The following is a 24408-nucleotide window of genomic DNA, read 5'->3' on the forward strand; positions in this document are numbered from 1 at the left end:
TTAGGAATTATGCCAAGGAACAGACAGCTGGGCTTAACTTAAATATTTGCAATTTAACAAATAGTTGGTACAAGGCAATTAATTATAATAAAAATAATATTTTTACTTGGTCACTGGGCAACCATGACATAAGTCGCAAAGATTTTATAAAATTTATAAGACTTCGTTTGGGACATACCCAAATTACACATAATTACATAATAAACAAAACCAATACCCCTGTATGCGACTGTAGTAAGTTGGACCCATTGTAGGTCCAACTTACTATGGTCTTATATACGTCGTTTGAAATATCTATCATTAGATACCCATATTGTCTATATTAATGACTTATTTATCCAGATATAGGTAAAAAAATATGCAAAAAATCGAGGTTGTCCTGGTTTTTTTTCTCATATCTCTGCCATTGTGGACCGATTTTTCTGATTTTAAATAGGAAGCTTCTTTAACGCATGTCTGACAGAATTATTGAAGATTTGGATCCTGAAGATATCTGGGGTCTTCAGAAAATTGATTTAAACAGACAGACGTACATGGCTTAATCGATTCCGCTATCTATAAGGATCGAGAATATATATACTTTATAGGGTCGAAAAATTATATTGTGGGAATTACAAACGGAATGACAAACGTATATACCCTTCTCACGAAGGTGAAGGGTATAAAAAGGCTAAAAGCTAAATTATTTTTTTTTGGCTAAACAAGATTGAAAAGGGCTAAATTTAGCCAGAAAAGGGCTAAATTGGCAACACTGATGTAAGGTGACCATTAGACATGCCCTTAAAAAATAGATTTGCTTTGGATGGGTCTTATTTTGTTCATTAGCTAAAACTAACTACTGCAAAATTTAAGTGCAATCGGATAACTAGAACACGTGCCGGAAATCGATTGAAAGTTGTAAAATTGGGTAAATAATGGTACTTTTTCCGATATCTTAAAAAAATTCCATATTTGAATACTGTTTTTTAAACATTTTCAATAAACTTAACGAACAAAATAAGACCCATCCAAAGCAAATCTATTTTTTAAGGGCATGTCTAGTGACCATACGTCCTCTTTTTTAGGGGACAATCATCTATTTCAACTGGCTGTCATCTATAAAATTTGTGTCCTCTTACTGTCATCTTTTTTCCTAATCTGCCATATTTTGTCATCTTAATTTTTAAAAGCATGATCAATATTTATTTTTAATTTTATAAATTAAAAGCAATTTGATTTCCCGCCGGTCGCCTTAACTAATGTGGTACATTATTATTTGGTGATAATGTAAGTAAAATGAGAGAATTGCTGATAAATAACAGTGATTAATTTTAGCTAATATATTACAAAAACCAATTATGTTAAATTTTTTTTTAAATTTACATGCTTTTGATAATAACAAATTATTGTTGAGAGGTTGTTTTTAGCTGTGCGAAATAATAAGGACAGCGCATCATTTAGAAAATAAGCTTATTGTAAAAGTTATTGAAAGTTATTATTTTAAGTATAAAAGGTAAGAAGAGTTTTCTAAAGTACATTCCAACTAGCGTTACCAAATATCCCGATTTTCGCGGGATTGTCCCGCTTTTAGTAACTGAATCCCGCGTCCCGCAAATAAAGCAAAGAAGAAAATATGCAATGTAATTTTATACAATTTTTATTGTGCTGAATTGGTGCCCAATAAAGAAATTGTCCCAATCGAATTCTCTACAATCACATGATTGCCTCATCTATATATATAAAAATGAAATGGTCCATGTATGTAATGTCATCTCGTGAGAACGGCTGGAGCGATTTGGCTGATTTTTTTTTTTATTCGATTCGAAATTTTCAGGAGATGGTTTGTAAAGAAAACAAATTAAAAAATTACGACTAAAACCGGCTTTTTTAAGTCCAGTCAACTGTAATAAAAAAGCCACTAAAGTATGCAGTACAAATTTAGATATTTTATTTGCAAATAAATAAGAACAGGCAGGGTTGGAGAAACTTGACGAACTAATATTAGTAAATGCTACCGGGCGAAGCCGGGGCGGTCAACTAGTTTTACATAAATTTGATGTTCTAAATTGCCGCAAAAAGGTTTAGAGACAATAATTGCCGCATTCCAATCACACGATTGTTCTAGAATACGTCAACTATGGGAAACAGATGTTGTGCTAGATGTTAAATTTTGTTTTGTTTACATAAATATAACAAATTATAATCTATTTGTGAAAATATGATTTGTTCACTAACAAAAAAAAAATAAAATTCCGTCGGCTTTAATTATCGAGTGTGGACTTGATGAAGAAAAAAATGAATAAAAGAAAAGAAGAAATGTTAAAAGAAGTATATGGGTCAAAGAGTGGCTCACAAAAAGAAGAACTGATGGCCTTCTTCTGTATTGCCCCTAACACCATATCACTTTTTTAAATTATAATTATAATAATTACAACAATGAAAACTTCTTTTACTTTCGAAAATAAATGCTGCTATAAATAAATATTCATTCATTTAATTCTATTCATTTAAAAAATTAATAATGCGCGAATTGTCTTCTTTAATTGTCCCACTAGAAGACAATCAATATTGGTGTATTTTCAACGTTTTTATTGGTTCGTGGTTGCCCCTCAAGCCTTCACATGATTGCTGATCCTACCTTAAGAAAAGATAAAATCACTGGTACTTGTTGATGTTTTATAAATAAATATATTTGAATAAAATATATTTGAATTCTTTTATTTATTTCAAAAATTTATTTTACTTTCACAACAAAAAATTTAGTTTTATTTTTATTTGATGCTGTTTGATCTTACCTAACAATTGTAAGAGTAAACACGTCAAACAAATTTGTGCCAAAAAAAGTGGTTACGCTTTTTTGAGCAAATATTTGCCATATGTGACCCTACCTTAACCAACCAGTTAAATGCGCATTGGAATTAGTTTCCCAGCAAAAACTTACAAATAAGCTGAAAAATAAGGGGAAATTGACGATAAGACTACTTACTATTCTACTGAAAGAAGTACTTATTTTTGTTCGCGATGTCCCAAAAGTAAGTACTTAAATACATAAGTTGTTTTGTTAATAGAGTTATTTATAGAATTGTGTATTTACAAACAAAAAAAAAATAAGTCGCAGCCACCAGTCGAACCAACAACTATCATTTCTAGAAAGTAAAATATTACCAGATTTTGCTTTACATTTGAAAGAATTATGAAATTTCAGTACTTTTATTTAAGCGTCAAATATTTTGTTTCTAGTTTGAACACAAAATATTTTTGCACTGCAAACAAGAAAACAGCTGAATTTGGTCAAACAAATTTAATTGCCAATATGAAAACATTCTTGTAATGTGACCAATGTGTGACCACTAAACAGCAAATATTTTCCTGCATTTTGGGTATTTTTTTATTTGATCTTGCAATTCATTTGCAAGATCAAACAGCGTCAAATAACAGCTGTTGCATCATGTGTTATCGCAAAAGTAGTGTTGCTATATCTTAAATTAAAAATCGCTAAATAATGAAAACAAATCGCGAAAAGAACGCAAGCTTGAACAATTTAATAATATAATTATTAAATGTTTATTTATTAAATTATATTACTATCACAATTCATAATTGAAATTGAATGGAAATGTAATCATGAAAAATATTTGAAATATTAAATATTTTTCAAACAAAAAACATATGGCTTGAATTTATGTTTCCTTTTTACTGGAGAATGCTATTGAAATAAAGTGTAATACAACTGTAATTCAATTGCTTCACTATAACTCAAGGCTTGAATTACACTTGCTATCAACTTGAATTCCAGTAAAAATGCTTATTGGTTTTTTAATACATATTATTAATCGAACACGACTTTTTCCAAACTTTTTTCATTCAGAATAAGAACATGTTCACAAATATTGTTAAATTTTATGGAAATGTTTACCTTTTTTACATAAATTTTTAATTAATTCCAATTCAATCGCATTATCTAAAAATTTATAATAAATATTTTTGTATGATACTAAAATCAGAAAAGTGAAAAATGCTATTAGACATATTCTTCTTCTGCAGTAAAAAAAAGTTAAACAGATCATACTGTTTAAGAATTATTTTTTAATTACAATCAATTCATACTATTTATGTATGTATAAAAAATTTTCTTTGATTTTAAATTCAATCTGTATAAAATTTCAGTTAATATTCCATATGTACATATGAGCAATTTTAAATTTTGAAAATAGACAAACTCCATCTATAAATAAAAATTAATCAAACATCAGACTATGTTAAACGTATATAAATATAAATCGCATAAAATTGCAAAAATCGCAACATAGACTTCATGTCTTCAATTAGTTTTTCTCCCAGTATGTCATCCTAGGCTGAATGACTTTTATGTGAAGAAGAAGACTTCATTTATTGATGCAATTATTTAGTGAAACTAATTTAAATAACAAATATTCAAGAAATATTGAATATGTATTTATGTTTAAAAAAAAAATAGTGAATTTGTGTCTTTAATTTAGTACGAAAAATATTTAAATAATCTCCTTTTATTTTTTTATGAAAGTGTTTGATATAGTGTGACCACACGGCAAATATATTTACTGATTCTTTTTCGCAGCAGTTTGGTCAAACAAAAAGTGAAAAATTAAATTCAATATATGATAACAAAATTCAATAAATCTCTAATAAAATGATTACTTTACAATTCGAAATAAGTGCTTTAACCTTAAAAATATTTGCAAGATCAAATTATATATTTTTTAGGTATTTATGTAGCTAGTGGTCACACTTTGTTCACATTAAGAAAATATCTTGGGTAGATTTACAAAAACTTCCGCAAAACCTTCAAATATCTGAAGAAACAGATAACGATAAACTATACATATATCGATTACTGCAGCCTTCGTGAAATTTATAAACAAATACCAAGGGATTTGTCAAATGATATGGTCCTATTTTTTTTTTACCAAAATTGAAAGGAATGAATTCATGATTTTAAGAAAAGTTGTATGTTTCGTATTTTCAACAACAGTAAGCAAAGCTTTTTGTGCAAGAGTTATTACTATTTTAAACAATCTTTATATTAAAGAAATAAACCGAATGTGATTCGACCTGATTAGAGCTGAAATATTAATACGAACAAATTTAGAGGAAGTTTGTAAAGATTTTCAAAATGGTTTACAAACCTCTAAGTTTAGAATTGGCCAAAATCCGTAAGTTCAAAAACGAAATAAAGTGGCAGTGTTTTTAGTATTTAATAAATAAATATGTATATGACGGACTGAACCGAACAAATTTAAGCAAAGTTAAATAAATTGTAAGGAATGAAATGAAAATAATTTATTGTGATTCCAAATTTTTAAATAACTGCTAAAAAAAACACTTTTTGTAAAAACTTGAAAAGCGACCAAGTGAGGGTTTTCAAAGATTTTGAAACACCCTAAAAATTTTGTGTTATTTTCCGATAGGTCGTAGTTCTTTAGTACCTCTAACTCACACATTTTTAGAAAAAAAAAACAGTTATGGTTATGGAAAGGCAAAGAATTAAGCTTTCATAAAATTTATGCATAAAATGTATTTTCTATGAAAAACTATTTTTTTGTACAATGTTTTTAAGAAAATTGTATATAGAAAAAAACGAGATATTACTTGTTAAAATCAACATTTTCTCAGTAATTTTTTTAATGTCAAGTTTTTTTTTGATTTGTCCAGCTTTTTGGACCCCAATGTCCAGCTTTTTGCAAATCTGATTCTGGCAACCCTAATCCGTTTGCTAGTCTGCTGCTGTAGTCACACCACTGCTTAGTTATTTTATTGTGCATCAAATAATGGTTTTCACACAGTAATAACATATTCTTTTCTGTTTTTCTAAAAATAAACATGCAATAAATAACCAGTAAGAGAGCTTTTAAAAAAAAGTAGTGTGCGTTTATAGGAATATGCACCAGTGTATGTATCTGGATTACTAAGTCATTAATATAGATAATATGGCTATCATCTAATGATAGATATTTCAAAGACCTTTTCAACGACGTATGTAAGACCATAGTAAGTTGGACCTACAATGGGTCAAAATCGGAAATATTTTTTAACCCGAATTTTTTTTTCACCAAAAAAAAGATAAATAAAAAACAACAAAAAAAATGTTTAAAATTTAAATAACAATTCGAATTTTTTTTTTTTTTTAATAAAAAAATAAATTTTGTTTACCTAAAAATATTTAAAATTTTTATTTTGAAGTATGGTGAAGGATATATAAGATTCGGCACTGCCGAATATAGCTCTCTTACTTGTTTGATTTAGTTTTGATCAAACACATGAAACATAAAGTAACTAGGTAAAATGGTTACGTATAATTCACTATTTAAGTATATACTTACCAGCAAGTCTTTGCTGGTAGGAGATTTTGTTTACGTACCTTTCGAGTGTTTTCCGAATGAGAAATTAAAATCGTAAGTTATTTGAAAAAGGTCAGAACCATCAGATACTTTTTATTGTTTCGCTTATATTTAATAATAATTATAATATATGTATGTACATATTCAGTAAGTACAAAGTGTACGAATATTGAACTATATGTATCTATATTCGTATGCGTATATGTTGTTGTATATATAGATTTTTTTAAAAAAAAATATGCATATATATACTATAGTTACATATTCAGATGTATATATAAACATATTTTCATTTGTTTTTTCGTTGAGTTCCTAAATATTAATTCTGTCTGAGAAACAAAGTGTTTCGCTCCATGGAGTACAATAAGTCAGCAAGTAGGGTCCTAAATCATAAATTCTAAAATAGTATAAAGTAATAACAAAAGTGTGAATCTAGTGTCAACACACATAGTCTACATATGTATGTATGTATACAATATTTTTAAACAGTCCTGCTGTCAAACACCCTAATAAAATGTTGCTGTTGCCATTGAGAACATTCGACACTGGACCCTGGAAATTGCGTTGCCCACAGTTTTGAAGTTGATTGAAGTTCTCAGGGAACATTTAAAAACTCAAGATAAAAATAATTTCGGCATAACTAAATATTATAGCGGATTTTCTCCATGTCCAAGTGTTGTTGGTTGTAGTAGCCGATATTTATTAATTGGATAATTGTGCGTGATGCTTAACTATTGTTTTATAAATTGAAACAATTTGTGTTATTGTTGTTGGTGCTGTCGTAACGTTCTAGAACATATTGTTATTATTAATATTGCTGTTATTACTATTGCTGTTATTACTATTGGTGTTATAATTCTGATGATAGTTGAGGGTGGTGGTTATGATGATGATGATAATGCAGATACTGATGATTAGAAATGAGCGATCCCGTGATTTTTGAAGAACGTCATTCTCAGTGAACGTGATTTATAAATCATTGTTCTTTCGAACAGTGGCCGTGATCACGGTTTTCTGTTAATAAAAACATAGGCAAATAATTAAGAAAGCCAAACAAATTTATACACTCTGTGATAGAGACACTCATTCATACAACTATGAAAAAACAGTATGTTAAGAAATGTGACATTTAACATATAAATAAACCAAGCCAAACAAATTGTAAGAGAACTGTGATATGTTACTTAACATTTGACATTTGACGTTGTGTGAGAGAGAGAGAGACACTCATATACATAACTATGTATTAACAGTATGTTAGAAAATGTGAAAGAACGATACATATTCAGTAACAATTGTTACCAGTGAATATTTAACATTATGTAGAAAAATGAAATGAAAGAACGACTTAAATGTACCAGTTACTTTCTATATTCAGTAACAGTTGTCACCAGTGATTTTTCAATCACGGTGATTAAATCACAGGTATGGAAATCTAGCTCATCTCTAGTGATGATGGTGATGATACTGGACATGTATCTGTTGTGACAGTCGCTGCTCCACAGTCTTAGACGAAGATGGTTCAAAGGTTTTTGAAAATCCCTGTTCCAAGGAGTTATCGAGATCATTTGCATGGGCTGACATATGCTGTTGATTTGGGCTGGGCAACATTAGGGGCGATGAAGATGTACGTTCGTCGTATAGACTCGATAAGATTTGATGTGGATGTGGTGGTGCATCGCTATTAGCGATGCTGGCGGCGGCTTCTAGCTTCTAGTAATTTTTTTAATGTCAAGTTTTTTTTTGATTTGTCCAGCTTTTTGGACCCCAATGTCCAGCTTTTTGCAAATCTGATTCTGGCAACCCTAATCCGTTTGCTAGTCTGCTGCTGTAGTCACACCACTGCTTAGTTATTTTATTGTGCATCAAATAATGGTTTTCACACAGTAATAACATATTCTTTTCTGTTTTTCTAAAAATAAACATGCAATAAATAACCAGTAAGAGAGCTTTTAAAAAAAAGTAGTGTGCGTTTATAGGAATATGCACCAGTGTATGTATCTGGATTACTAAGTCATTAATATAGATAATATGGCTATCATCTAATGATAGATATTTCAAAGACCTTTTCAACGACGTATGTAAGACCATAGTAAGTTGGACCTACAATGGGTCAAAATCGGAAATATTTTTTAACCCGAATTTTTTTTTCACCAAAAAAAAGATAAATAAAAAACAACAAAAAAAATGTTTAAAATTTAAATAACAATTCGAATTTTTTTTTTTTTTTAATAAAAAAATAAATTTTGTTTACCTAAAAATATTTAAAATTTTTATTTTGAAGTATGGTGAAGGATATATAAGATTCGGCACTGCCGAATATAGCTCTCTTACTTGTTTGATTTAGTTTTGATCAAACACATGAAACATAAAGTAACTAGGTAAAATGGTTACGTATAATTCACTATTTAAGTATATACTTACCAGCAAGTCTTTGCTGGTAGGAGATTTTGTTTACGTACCTTTCGAGTGTTTTCCGAATGAGAAATTAAAATCGTAAGTTATTTGAAAAAGGTCAGAACCATCAGATACTTTTTATTGTTTCGCTTATATTTAATAATAATTATAATATATGTATGTACATATTCAGTAAGTACAAAGTGTACGAATATTGAACTATATGTATCTATATTCGTATGCGTATATGTTGTTGTATATATAGATTTTTTTAAAAAAAAATATGCATATATATACTATAGTTACATATTCAGATGTATATATAAACATATTTTCATTTGTTTTTTCGTTGAGTTCCTAAATATTAATTCTGTCTGAGAAACAAAGTGTTTCGCTCCATGGAGTACAATAAGTCAGCAAGTAGGGTCCTAAATCATAAATTCTAAAATAGTATAAAGTAATAACAAAAGTGTGAATCTAGTGTCAACACACATAGTCTACATATGTATGTATGTATACAATATTTTTAAACAGTCCTGCTGTCAAACACCCTAATAAAATGTTGCTGTTGCCATTGAGAACATTCGACACTGGACCCTGGAAATTGCGTTGCCCACAGTTTTGAAGTTGATTGAAGTTCTCAGGGAACATTTAAAAACTCAAGATAAAAATAATTTCGGCATAACTAAATATTATAGCGGATTTTCTCCATGTCCAAGTGTTGTTGGTTGTAGTAGCCGATATTTATTAATTGGATAATTGTGCGTGATGCTTAACTATTGTTTTATAAATTGAAACAATTTGTGTTATTGTTGTTGGTGCTGTCGTAACGTTCTAGAACATATTGTTATTATTAATATTGCTGTTATTACTATTGCTGTTATTACTATTGGTGTTATAATTCTGATGATAGTTGAGGGTGGTGGTTATGATGATGATGATAATGCAGATACTGATGATTAGAAATGAGCGATCCCGTGATTTTTGAAGAACGTCATTCTCAGTGAACGTGATTTATAAATCATTGTTCTTTCGAACAGTGGCCGTGATCACGGTTTTCTGTTAATAAAAACATAGGCAAATAATTAAGAAAGCCAAACAAATTTATACACTCTGTGATAGAGACACTCATTCATACAACTATGAAAAAACAGTATGTTAAGAAATGTGACATTTAACATATAAATAAACCAAGCCAAACAAATTGTAAGAGAACTGTGATATGTTACTTAACATTTGACATTTGACGTTGTGTGAGAGAGAGAGAGACACTCATATACATAACTATGTATTAACAGTATGTTAGAAAATGTGAAAGAACGATACATATTCAGTAACAATTGTTACCAGTGAATATTTAACATTATGTAGAAAAATGAAATGAAAGAACGACTTAAATGTACCAGTTACTTTCTATATTCAGTAACAGTTGTCACCAGTGATTTTTCAATCACGGTGATTAAATCACAGGTATGGAAATCTAGCTCATCTCTAGTGATGATGGTGATGATACTGGACATGTATCTGTTGTGACAGTCGCTGCTCCACAGTCTTAGACGAAGATGGTTCAAAGGTTTTTGAAAATCCCTGTTCCAAGGAGTTATCGAGATCATTTGCATGGGCTGACATATGCTGTTGATTTGGGCTGGGCAACATTAGGGGCGATGAAGATGTACGTTCGTCGTATAGACTCGATAAGATTTGATGTGGATGTGGTGGTGCATCGCTATTAGCGATGCTGGCGGCGGCTTCTAGCGCAACAGCAGCTGCTGCCACAGCTACTGATGCCGCAGCCGTAGCGCTCGTACTACTTATATCAATGTTTGCACTGCAGGATGATGGGACAACAATTGATGAGGTTGCTGTTATGGAGCTGTTGTTGTGAGGCACACCAGCAGCCTTTGTGAGCAATTGTGGTGTCAAATCAAAGAACGTAGATCACTGAAGACGCGGCCAATAATTTGCTGCTGCCAAATCACTGCTACTTTGTGTTGAAATTTGTACTGGTACAGATACTCCAGCGGAAATGACGCCGGCAAATGTATGGTTATCTGAAAAATAATAAAAAAAAAAAACAAAAATGTATTTAATATAAAATTAGTATTTATATTAAACAAATCAGAGTTATATATTCGACTATGCCAAATCGTATATACCCTTCACTGTAGCAGATACAAGTTTAAAATTATATGCTAATCTACACCAGTAATTATTTTTTTTATTAATTCTTATTTAAAATAGATTTTATTTTAAAACTGTTCAACTGATTCTTATAGAATTTTGCAAAATGTATGGAAGATTTGTAAGTTTCCGCAAGTATACGATTCTTATGCAATAATAATAATCATAATCATAATAATAATATTTTAAAGAAACAAATCAACACTTATGTATTTAATCTTTAATTTCGGTAGGTTTGATAGATTAAATTACAGATTACAAGTTGTATCTGAAAATTACAAGAATTTCAGTTAAAGACCATATCATAATTGCGATACGCATTTTTTGGGGTGTATCATAAAACTGTAAGTAATTCAGTGTTATTATTTCCAAATCAACTTTTGCTGTGACGTGTAAGTAAGACTGTGAATTGTGATTCCCGGGACGCAGCTGGACAATCCCGCTAAAATCGGGACATTTGGTAACACTACACTCTAAAACTTTGTATTGAAATTACCATCATATTTTGTTTAAATTCCTGTTGAAAAATTCTTGTTGTCTAAAATTACATCGATTTCGATGTTAAAACAGATAAAAGGGCAAGAAAGAAACATAATTTGTCTAATTTTAAACAAAAATACTAATTTTATATTGAAATTGTTAATTTTTAAACAAATTCTGTATAAAAATATATTCAATATGACTAAATAACATGAAAATGTTTAATATTAAGCATCTCTGTCCAAAAAAACAACAAATAATATATTATAGAGGCTTTATAATGAAGAAGAAGCATTAAAGAGTTTTTATTTCAATAGCGTCATTGCGTCATATTTTCTCTGAGGAAAAAATCAAATTTCGTTGTGTTTTAAGTATTAAAAAATATTAATAATTGGTTTTCGATGAATCCAAAGTCATACACTTAAGTTATATAATAAAAATTAATCAGAAACTATTGTGTAAATAAAAAAATGTTAGTGTGACAAATTTGTGAAAAAAAAGTTTCAAAGTTTAAAAACATATCATTTACAAGAAAAAAGCAATGCATTAATTTATATGCAGTGCATTTCACACGGTATCATACTTCTAAAGTGCTCAGACAAAATTTGGAGTCTCATATTCAGATAAGGTGTTTAGTGAATTCTTGTAATTTTGCTGGAAAGGGAGTAAATAAAATTTACTCTTCACGTGTTAAAACATTTTCCTACTAAGTAGTAAGAAAGTTCCTTGTCCGATGTTGATGTGCTTCCAATTGTACGGTAATCAGTCCTCCTTTCGGTCATATTTCTTCCGCAAGCATAGCTCGGATAAAAGCGGCACTTCAGAACAAAAATTTACTAAAAGCATTGTGTCCTTTGGCAGAAAAATTAATAATAAAAGCGATTTGCAAATTTTTTAAGGAGGAAGATGCTCTTATATTCAAAGAATACAAGGTAACCCAAATTGCCTTAAAGTTATTATTTAAAAACTCTTATATGTTTTTTTTTGATTAACTTTCAGTTTGGTTCAACACTTGATGAAGTTAAAAATTTTATTACATGAATAAACTCCGTTGGTAACTATAGTTGGTAAGTACCATTATCAATAAAAAAAATAAATAAACAAATGATTTAATATTTGTTTATTTATATACAGAAACATCAATAGATGAAAAATCCACAGCCAATTGGTTTGAAATGGAGATTAAGTCGGTGGAAAATAATTTTAATTTATTGGACCTTATTTTACAATTGCTTTGTTACTATTATATATTTAACATCGTCTATCCTAAAGATATATCTCAAACTTTTGTATCCATAATGAGATATTTTTTTTGATTATATTCTTCGCAAATTAGAGGCAAAAAGCTTCATATAAGTAATTTAAGAAAAATTTATTCTTTAATACATAAGCTTTATATAATTGTCTAATAACTGTAAAAAGAACTTTTATTGATTTTTTAGTGGGTAAGAGCAAACTCTGTTCACTTTATTTGAATTAAATCTTTTATTTTTATTTTTTATCCAATATTTACTTTAGTTCGTAGGAATAATTTTAAAATACAAACTGTCCACTCATAAAATTAGAATAACAGTTTCTTTTTCATACATTTAGTTAAGTTTATTTCTCATATTCCTTTTTATAAATTTAATTAAATGCAAATATAAGTTTGAATAATAATATGTACGTACATACATATGTATTTTTATTTAAGGAAACATGATTAAAATCAAACAAATATATACGTAAAAAGGGGGATAATTACACACAATGTGTTTAAAAGAATTACACATTTTTTGTTTAATGTTAAACATACATATTTTGTTCAAAAATCAACAAAATGTTTAAAAACAGGAGTTGTTTAATTTTAGGTCGATAATATTCTGTAAAGTGTTGCCTACTAATATTGACCTAATTTTCAGCAAAACTGTTTTAGAGTGTAGTCAAATGCTTAAATGGGGGTCAGACGGCATGTATTGCTTGTGTTTTGTGCCACGTATTGAAACATTTTTCCTTATGTAAACATATACATAAAATACATGTGTATTACTTGTGACATTTTTGGCAATTAGAGCATGTTCTATTTTCTTGTGTATAACAGTGTTGTATTTTGAAATACAACACTGTGTGATTGCAAAATAAAAAACAAAAAACTAAAAAGAGTGAAGAAAAATCATAACAAAATAAGTTTCATTGCATTAGATATATTTATTGTGATTTAAAAATGTTTTAAATAAAAATATTGTTAAAAACAACAAACATATAAACTAATAGAGGTTATGTCACATGCAATTACATACAGTAGCTAGCATAAAAAATGCAACGCCATGCAATGTGATTTTCAACAGCACTGATTTTGCTCAAAAAGATATCCAATTGTCCACATCTGCAGTTTTCATATTCTTATAGATCATTGGCAATTATAGTATGACATTTTGTCCAACATTTTTTAACGTAGTAAAATTGTGCGAGCAAAAAAAATGCAACTCTACGGAAATTTACTTAATTTTTTCAAATTTTGAAAAAAATAATTATAAAAAATTGCTAAGAAACTATAATGATGTTGCATTACCATCATTTACTATTAATACAAATAAATTTAAGAACATTAAAATTCAAAAGGATAAACATTTTATCCAAAAAACGCCATACTCCTATTCCGTTATACAAATTTAGATATAATTAAGAATTGTGTTATGATTAGAGTGCCGAAATAATTTTGATGGCTAGTTATGACTAAAATGTTAGGCATTGAAGTAATCAAGGCTCTGTTACCTGATCCATGGATGATGACATCATATATTTGGTGCTACCTAAACGAACACATATGGACATTAATGACTATTGCAACCTCCAAAAGATAATTTAATGATGCAAATATAATAAGGAGAAACCAATTCAATAAACCATATATTATTTACAAAAATAAATTAAGCGCCTATGCTTTTCGAAGCAGGTCCTTTATGCTTAAAATGGTGCAGTCGTATGATATGGAAGGTCAATTAACGTAATTTTAATTTATTCGTGTATGTAAGTGTCTGTAGTAATCACGTAAGCTAAATATAGGATTCTATGAAATAGGAACAGTGTCAAATTTAATATTATTTACAGTTGTCTTCCGCTGTTTTGGAATTCGTTTACTTACCAAAATAAATGGATATTTGAATATGATTTCATTATTTGTAATTTTTAAAGACCACATGATGTCATATGTTTGTGAAAATATTATTTTAGCATTAAATTTCAGTACCCGTCTTACATTAACTAGTCATATCCTTTTGATCTTGAGCTCTTGTACACTCAGTTTTAGGCACACCACCACAATTATTTGATTTCCTTTTCATAGACAATATCCGCATGATTTTAAATTGGTAAAGAAATAAATAAAAATTCTTAAAATTTTATTGGTTTTCGAAAAATTCACCATATTGAATAGAAAATGCATCATTCGTTAATTCGGTTATCCTTTGTAGATTTCGTAGTATTATAGTTTTTAGCAATTTTTTATAATTGTTTTTTTCAAAATTTTAAAAATTAAGTAAATTTCCGTAGAGTTGCATTTTATTTGCTAGCACAATTTTACCACTGTTTTTACTAAATATTTTATAATTATCCTTACGTAAAAAATATTGGACAAAATGTCATACGATATGATCAATGAGAATATAAAACCAGCAGATGTTGAGCAAAATCAGTGCTGTTGAAAATCACATTGCATAGCGTTGCATTTTTTATGCTCGCTACTGTATGTACGTTTGAACGTGGAAATTATGAATCGTATGTATAACGTGAATTTTGGCATACACATGGAATTCCATAAGTATCGAATACATGTCCCAATACACATGCAATACATGCCGTCTGACCCTCCCTATTACAGTTATCTTATATTATCTTATATCTTTAATGACAAAAGTTGGTAGCAATTCAAACTGGAAATTATTAAAACCAGAATTATGGCGACGGGAAAGATTTAGTTTTCAATTTATTTCAACAAAATATCTCATTCGAAAGCTATATTCCGAATTATTGGCGCTTTCGACTCGATTTGTACATAAATAGTTGGCATAACTGCTTATGAACAAACGCTTCTGTTTTTTTAAAGGTGGTTTCTATGTTTATTCCATAACTTACCCGAATTATTAGCTCCGGCACTTGAACTACTGCCATAAACGCTATGCTGTGGTGTTTGTTGATGAGCAGATGATGGATTACATGAGTTTCGCGTATGAGCAGCATATGGTGAGCTCAGAGAAAGTGGATCATGAAACATGTACGTGTAACTTTCACGTTGTTGTAAACATGGCGATGGCATTGAACTTAGCGATGACGTCATGGAGCTAAAAATTAACATTATTAAATAATTACTCTTACACCCAGCTACACACAGAAATATATTTAAAATTTTGTTTTGGAAATAGCTGTTGAGAATTCATTAATGTTTAACATATTCAAATAGTGAACATATTTCACGAAACAAGCATAACTAATATTTTGGTTATTACTTGATCACACATGATAGAGCAACACGTCTAACAATGTATACATATGTATCTTGACCATGGAAAACGGAACTATGCTCTACAATTTAAGAAAATATGCTCTAAAACAAAAACATCATTTTTTCAATTAAAAACATTAATACAATTATATCTAAAGCAAGTAAGAGAGTGCTATATTAAAAACATATTAAAACATATTTTTCCCTATTTCGGTAAATATGGCATCAGTTTTTTTTTACAAAGCCTTGGTTTACGTGTTTTGTAAGATGAATGTTATTCGTTGTAGTAGAACAACATTTCCGAAAGCCGTGATCACATGATGACCGTATAGACGATGATTGATGGCACATGAATTTAGTGATAAAATTCTCTAAAGGTATTTGACTAAGCTTAGCAGTAACACTATTTCTTGTTATGTATCAGCTTTATCATTAAACTAACAAACTCAGCATTTTCTGACGTGCAGGACAAAATAGATTCTGAGGCAAAAAGACATGAAACTGCAATTAAAACTATTAAAACATGGTATACATGTTTGCCAATATAAATAAATCTGGCATTTCTAAACGGTTGTTCCGATTGGAAATTTGTATTAAAATTTTAATCTATTCCGAACTAATTTTTTTTTTGTTTAGATAAGTTAATTTTTGTTATTACAAAACAAATTTCGAGTCAATATTTCAATTAGATTTAAAAATAAACCACTTTAAAACTCCGTTCTTCAAAAGTTTTTTGTGAAGTGAAGTTTTTTGTAGATCTCGTCCAGTAGATTTCATATACATATATAAAAATCTTTAAAATTTGGCATAATTTTTTAATTTTTGATAGACCCGAGGTGCCCCACTTTGGTGCATTGTGGATCGGGCCCCTTAATGTTATAAGCCCAAATTCAAAACTTAAACTTATCAACATCTCCTCTATTAAAACAGTTTAGAACAGTTTCCTCACTGTGCGACAGATCTTGTTGCCAACTGATCCTAGAAAAATTCCTGATTTAATAGACTTCGCCATATGTACAAATATTAGTCGAAATGCAATATCCACAGAAATAACATATGATCTATCTTTTAAACACTCTCCTGTAATTATTAATTATTGTGAGAGATCCAACATCAAAAGATTTCCTAAGGACTCTTTGTATTTTAAGACAAATTGGCTAAAATATAGAAAATATATCAGCAGTCATATCTACATAAATCCTAATTTACAGTGAAGGAAGACATAGATAAAACCGTCAATGACTTCACGTCATTGATAATTTCGGCTCTGGAACACTCTAGGTGCCAAATCCCTCCAAAAACCTATTTCAAATTCGGCTATTAAAAGACTTCTTCTCGAAAACAGAAGGCAACGATGAACATTAAGCCACCGGTAGAGGCACAAAGCGCTTTAACCTTCGCTTTACCAATACCCACCCGGGTGACCACATCGATTTTATTGGTTTAATATTTATTTAATTTTGTTTCGATTTAAATGAAATTTGTACTCACTGAACAAATTCTAGAGTTCTATAGAATTTAATAGAACCATTTTAAACTTTTTTTAAAATTTCGTTCGTCGCATATATATATATAGTTTGAGCTAGAAGATTTGCCAGCTTCAACAATGGCCAATTCGATATTGGTCCTGAGGATGTTAATAGAGTAATTAAAAATAAATTAATCTTGAAAAAATCACCGGGATATGATTTAATAACGCCATCAATGATTAAAAACCTACCAAATGTGGCAATAATTGTGTTTTCTATATTGTTTAATGCGATCTTGAAACTAGGAATTTATCCAAAAATTTAAAATTTTCTCAAATAATAATGATAACTAAACCGGGTAAAGATGTAACCCTGCAATCTTCTTATAGACCTATTAGCCTACTCCCTTGTTTGTCGAAGCTATTCGAGAAAATATTCCAGGAAAAGATCATACCTCTTTGAATGATGGAAACATTATCACAGTACAACAATTTGGTGTCCGTGAACATCATGGCACCATTGAACAGGTCAATCGTTTAACTGGAGAGATTAGAAAATCTTCTGAATTAAATAAATATTCTTCAGCCGTCTTTTTAGACATAAAGGCCTAGTACATAAAACTCAAATGTTTACTAATACTATGTACTCATAAATTGCTGGAGTCTTGTCTATCGAATACACTTTTCAGAGTTAAGTACAATGATTAAAATGTGACGAGAGAATACAAGATTAGAGCTGGCGTTCCACAGGGAAGTGTACTAGGACCTACGTTATATTTGATTTACACCTCCGACTTGCCTACGTGCGATAAACAATTTCAGCATTTGGTGATGATACCGTCATTATTATCTCACACGAAAACCCACTCATGGCATCTATTCAACTACAAAATTATCTCGTACTTGTTGAGTCATGTTTGAAAAACTGGCGAATCAGCTGAAAAGTAAACATGTTACGTTCGCTCTAAGGAGAGGAAATTGCCCACCTGTCACACTCAACAACCTTAATATACCGCAGTCTGATTATGTCACCTACCTTGGTATTCATTTTCAAGTTCGTGGGTTTATTTAAACAGCATCTACATAGTATATTAATCGAAACTTGAATACAAATCTCATATATGGGCTGGTGATTCAGTCTTGTACCTATTGGTGAGAGTAGGGCATCCAACTCTATTGGAGCAACGTCGTTATGTGGATTGTGTTTCACAGTTCTATCAACACTTCTGCTGAAATACAAGAGCTCATATGTTCATTTCTGGTCGGTTGGACTGTGGATCGCAGGAAAAAATGTGTTTATATGTGGAATAAACGTCCCGCATAAGTATTTCCTGTCAATTTCAAACACTACTATATACAGTTACGAACAAGAAAATAGCAGTACCACTAAGAAATTTTTTTGAAACGGCGTACAACATCTAAACAGGTTTTATTTGTTCGCAACTGTATATTTTCTCAACCATAACCTATTTTTCTAATTCAAATACAATGCACTGCATGGATATACATAGGTCTCCCCTATCCTAAGTGCTTATAGTTAAGGTGAAGTTTTGATTTTAAGATTTAATGTATAAAGAATATTTTTCCGGTTTTACTGAATATTTAAACATTTTTAGAGCATATTTCTAGTTTCCTTGGTAATAATTATCAGGGTGAAATCAGAAAGTTATCCTTTAATTATTTTCGATTACATATGTACTTTCGTTCAGACAGACCGTAGTCGTGACCTACCACTTACTTGTAAGTTTCTGCCATTGTTGCGATTGGCTGGGATATCGGTGAATACATTGAATTAAAGCCAGAGTTCAATGATAATCTGGATGTGACTGTTTGTAAAGGCGGACTAACAGAATTAACGTGGCCAACGCCAACGGCATTACCGCCACTGTTTTCCGGTATATTAGGTGCTCCGTTTGTACTATTTGTAGGTACACTTGAGGCTGCGGCCGTTGCTGGTGCTGAATCATTTGTCGTGTTACTACTATTTGAATTGGGTGTATGACTAGATGTATTGCTTTCGACTAATGATGATGTATTGTTGACGCTGTTTATAAGCGAGTTGGTAGCACTCGGATTTGTGGCACTTGTTCGTCCACTATGACCGATGTTGTCCGCCGAGCGCCGTTGAGTTCTCAGCTTTTCTTCTCTACGCCATTTTGCACGTCTATTTGAAAACCATACCTATTTTTTACAACAAATACAATAATATACATTCTTAGATTAAAAGGCATTATTTAATTAAGAACTAAATGAAGATTTGAAAACAATCAAAATAAATAATAATGTAAATAGATTAGAAATAGCTAATAAATTATAAAATAAAATTATCCAAGAAAATTATAGCAAAATAAACGAAATTAGATGAAATCAAATTAATGAAAATAACTGAAAAATAATAAGATGAACCAAATCACTCTAAGAATTCATCCGTAAGGAGAGCAACATTTTCCAGTTTCCTTGGAGCTGGAGAATGTATAAAGAAATATGTATGTAGGTATGCATGTATAAGTATATATTCAAACAGTTAAAACGAATTGGTACTTTATTACAGAACCGGTTGGAAATCGGTTACAGTAATTACAATTAAATTAATTAAATAATCCAATATTCTACTGCAACTATTAAAAATGTATTACATATCTCTAATTAATTACACTGTGCATGAAATTTACACTTTTTTCTGTCAAGAGAGGCACCCAGTGGCTTAAACTAATTCGGATAAGCTGAACCAGTTTTTCTAGGTTAGCTCGTATTTTCGTGATATATCGTTATTTCGGGGGGGGGAGGTAGCATAACATATAGGAGGAGGAGGTAGCATAACATATATTCGCGTAACTCAAAAATTTAGTTTAGATTTTTAGTTTATAGAATAAACTGAAAAAAACGAAATTCCTCAATAAAATTACCTTTAATTAAGGCTTAACACGTTTTTTATCATAATTATTTTTGTTTGCCAAAACTAATTTGTATTTCTAAAACAACTGCGCAGATTAAAAAAAGTTTTAGACTAACTTAAAGGTTCGGTTTTTTTAGATTTTTCAATAAGCTAAACCCTTTTTGTGTTACGAAAATATATATTGTGCAAATATATATCAGCATACCCGAATTAAATTTACCCACCGGGTGACCCGCATGACAGTTTTTTCAACTAGCACAGTGTTATTAATATTAATGATTCTTAGAGCCAGTTTTTGACTTCGTATTTAAATATGAATTATATTTAAGTTCTATTTAAATGCGAAAATGAGTTTCTCAGTGCTTTTTTAAATGATACTTAAATGGCCGACGTTGGTCATTTAAATTCTATTTAAGTTTCATAAACTACCATATGTTTTTGACAGCTGACTTTTGTTGTTTGGTTTTTTTTCACTCTATTGTAGTAAAAAAAAAACAAACAACAGCGTCTTGCTAAAAAAAGCGTCTTGCAAAAACTACAATTCCGATGCGGTGCAATTGGAGATTCTTACTTTCTTACTTGTTCATTACTAAAATTAGTTCGAATGTTATCATTCACAAGCAAATTTAATATAATGTATTAGATTCCAATACTCAATAATGCATTATTTTTTGACAATTTACAAGCGTGTACTTCGAGTGTACATTTTACATGTATTTTGTTTTTGTTACAATAACAAAACACATGTAAAATTTACACACAATTTTCTGAAAATAAGCGAATTCACTTAATTGTGAATAAATTCGAAAATAATCCATCAATTTTTATGATCGATATCTCATTTTATTCCTATTACATGTGGCTTTGCGTAGACTGATCAAACCGGTTTTCGAATTATTCGAAAAAACGGTTTTTTTCCAATTTTCCGGTTTTTTATACCGGTTTTTTCAAAAGGCCGGTTTTTGAGTTATTCGACAAACCGGGTTTTTTGTCTCGAATTATTCGACAAAATCGAATAATTTGTTTGTGTTATATTTAAATTAAAAAACCAATGTAAACAAACTTTGGCAGATAGAAGTCAGTAAATACATCGATCTAAAAATAATCTGCTAGTTGTTTAACTGTAATGAATTCGCCTTGTTATACAGTATGCAGAAAAACTTTTTAAAGTTTTTGGAAATTTTAAACAGTCAGAACTAAATGAAAGTTCATCTGATCTGAAAGTGACTCGCAAAATTTAGAAGCTCAGCTCAGTTTAACATTAAGATGTTTAAAATCCACTTAAAAGATCTAATATTGTAACAACTAGCTACTTAAAAAAAGATTTTGATTATTTGGAAAAATTTTCAAAAAGTTAAAATAAATTAAATCTTTATACAATACAATTTTAACAGTTAATCCCACTTAAACTGAACGTGTTATTTCTGTTTATTTTTTAATCAAAAATAAATTTAAAGTTATGTTAAATAAATTAAGGTTATGTTAAATTAATTTTTAAAAGACTGAATGAACGATTTTTTAATTAGTTTTAATAAATAAAGGTATTTAAGCTTAATTTATACCTGAATTCATAAATTGAAAAACCCGGTTCGAATAACCGAACTAACCGAAAACCGGTTTTTAAAATTTACGCTTTTTCGAATTATTCGAAAACTGGTTTTTTGTATATGTCGAATATTTGATCACTCTAGGCTTTGCGATAAAGCAATAAAATTTTGTGAAAATGAGCGAATTCACTTAATTGAGAATAAATTCGAAAAGAATCAATCGATTTTTATCTTCGATATTTCATTTCCTATTATACGCGGCTTTGCGACAAAGTAATAAACCTGAACTAGTTCTGCCGTTTTCGATTTTTCATGAGTTTTTTAAAACACAAAAATTTGCTATTTTCAAGTGAAAAATATATTTTTTGCTTCAATTTGTTATTATAACTCCGAAACTACACGCAGAGAAAAAACATGGTTGGACATGGTTACGACAACTATACTATGTTCTCTGTAACAATATATTGTTGTCGTAAACATATGATTATTGTTTTAATTTAATTTCAACAATATTATAGTTACTGTAAACGTTTATATTTTCATCGCAATTATAAATATGAATATGGTTTTCGAATAACTAAATAATGATAATTAGGTAAACATATTATTTTTATATACAACCATTAAATGTTAGGTTTATATACGCGTAGTCATAATATGTTTAAGATGCAAACAAAATATGTTTACAACAACTATATAATGATAAATAGGTAAACATATTATATTATGTAGTCATAATATGTTTAAGATGCAAACAAAATATGTTTACTTTTAATAGTCTTTTTTCCAACCATTTGTGAGTGCTGGTGTTTGTCTAAGCTGTGTTGTTTTTACAAGTAAATTTTGAGTGTCTGTAATTCCCATTCGCTCTATAGTTTTATTTATATGTTATGTTTAACTTTCCTAGAGCGAATAACAATAAATTTGATTTTATCAATAATATTTTAATAGTAAATTTAGTACTTTAAAACTAAATCCTATTAAAATTTTGTATTTCCAAAAATAAATTTTAATAATAATATGATTATTTTGGATCATAATATGATTTAATTGGGTCATAAATATGATGACTCTGGGTCATATTATGATTGTTTTTTATCATAATATGATTATTTCAAAACATATTATGATTGATTTTTATCATAATTTGATTATTTCAGAACATATTATGATATTTTATGATACTAATAATGATCATAATATGTTTTGGACTACAAGCAAAAATCTGATCATAATATGTTGCTCTTAGTTTATGGTTACCACAACCATGTTTTTTCTCTGCGTGTAGTGAGCCGATTAAAACGCAATATATAAACAGATGAAAGATTATGTAAATTTGAACTTTTTTAAGTTTACTTCAATAATATCGAACTAACTCTTTTTGAGTTATCATAAATTATGTTGAGAAACATTTAAAAAAATTCACAATTTTAGAAAAAAAAATTTAAAAAAAAATCTATCCATAGAATTTAAAAATTTTACCATTTTTGTACTTAGGTAACATGATGCATCAAATCTATATAGTGGTTAGTGAAGCCTTTTTTTTGCTGTTGAGCTGTTTTTTTTTTGTTTCTAGCTTTATTATTTTATATATCTAAGTTCATCAACTTGGAAAGTGCGAGACGAACCATTAGAAGAAATAAAGTTTCACTCTTTCTGCATTATCACTCATTCCGGAAAATTTCTGACTAATTTCATATTTTCGCAGTTTCATTATGATAGAAAAATTACTTATTCATGGCCATGTTTAATTTCATGTTTCAATATTAGAGCTATTTTCACTTCATTCTAAAGCATATGAGCTTAAAATTCTATTTTTCAATGTTCATTATTAAAGAACTCCAAAAAGGACCATAAATTGTCCTTTGAAAATTCTCACTCAATCACGACTCAATCAAATTCTAATTAACCATTGTTTAAAAACATAACGAACATTAATAATTTTATCGTAATTCAATACCAAATACCAAAATTAAACATTTTCTATATCCTACTGTCTTTAATTAAATCTATTCGATTATCCAAAAAATTGGAATTATTTCGCTTTGTTATGGACCTCCTCATATACATACATATGTTTAAGAAAAGAATGAAAAATTACTATTATGTCACTATTTAGGAATTTATTCATTTTAATGAAAAAATCAAAAACTAACATTAAGTCCCTCCCTCTTCGGTGAACAATATTCATATTTATAATTGCGACAGTAATTAAAATATTGTTGAAATTAATGTAAAATAACAATTATATGTTTACGACAACAATAAACTGAACATAGTAAAGTTGTCGTAATCATGTCGAACCGTGTTTTTTCTCTGCGTGTAGGTTTATTACAAGAAAATATTCTAAACTGAAATTAAGTAACTCGGAAGAGAGGACAGAAGTTTTTAGTTACAATAACCAATAAATTCGGTCATAAAATCCATTAAACAAATTCCGTGTTTCCAACAAATGAGTTTTCGAAAAATATTAATAAATAAAAGTAATCAGAACAAAGCGCAGTAACACTCGGTATAAGAACAGTAATTAAGCCATTCGTGGGTAATTTATGAAATATGAATTTCACTTTTTTCACTGTATTTTTAAGGACGATGATTTATCA

General features: G+C 29.3%; 1 protein-coding gene across 1 annotated transcript in view; it reads right to left on the reverse strand.

The window, feature by feature from the left end:
* Positions 1-10164: 10164 nt before the first annotated feature.
* The window catches only part of toy (twin of eyeless), an 84872-nt gene continuing 70628 nt past the window's right edge, over positions 10165-24408 (reverse strand). The window contains exons 6-8 of the mRNA XM_065514726.1: positions 19101-19543; positions 15528-15733; positions 10165-10804 (exon numbers count right to left, since the gene is read on the reverse strand). Coding sequence (XP_065370798.1) covers positions 10692-10804; positions 15528-15733; positions 19101-19543 — 762 coding nt within the window. The 3' untranslated portion in view covers positions 10165-10691. The remainder of the gene's footprint in view (positions 10805-15527; positions 15734-19100; positions 19544-24408) is intronic.

The sequence above is a fragment of the Calliphora vicina genome, chromosome X (assembly GCF_958450345.1).
Source record: "Calliphora vicina chromosome X, idCalVici1.1, whole genome shotgun sequence".
In the NCBI taxonomy this organism is placed as follows: domain Eukaryota; kingdom Metazoa; phylum Arthropoda; class Insecta; order Diptera; family Calliphoridae; genus Calliphora; species Calliphora vicina.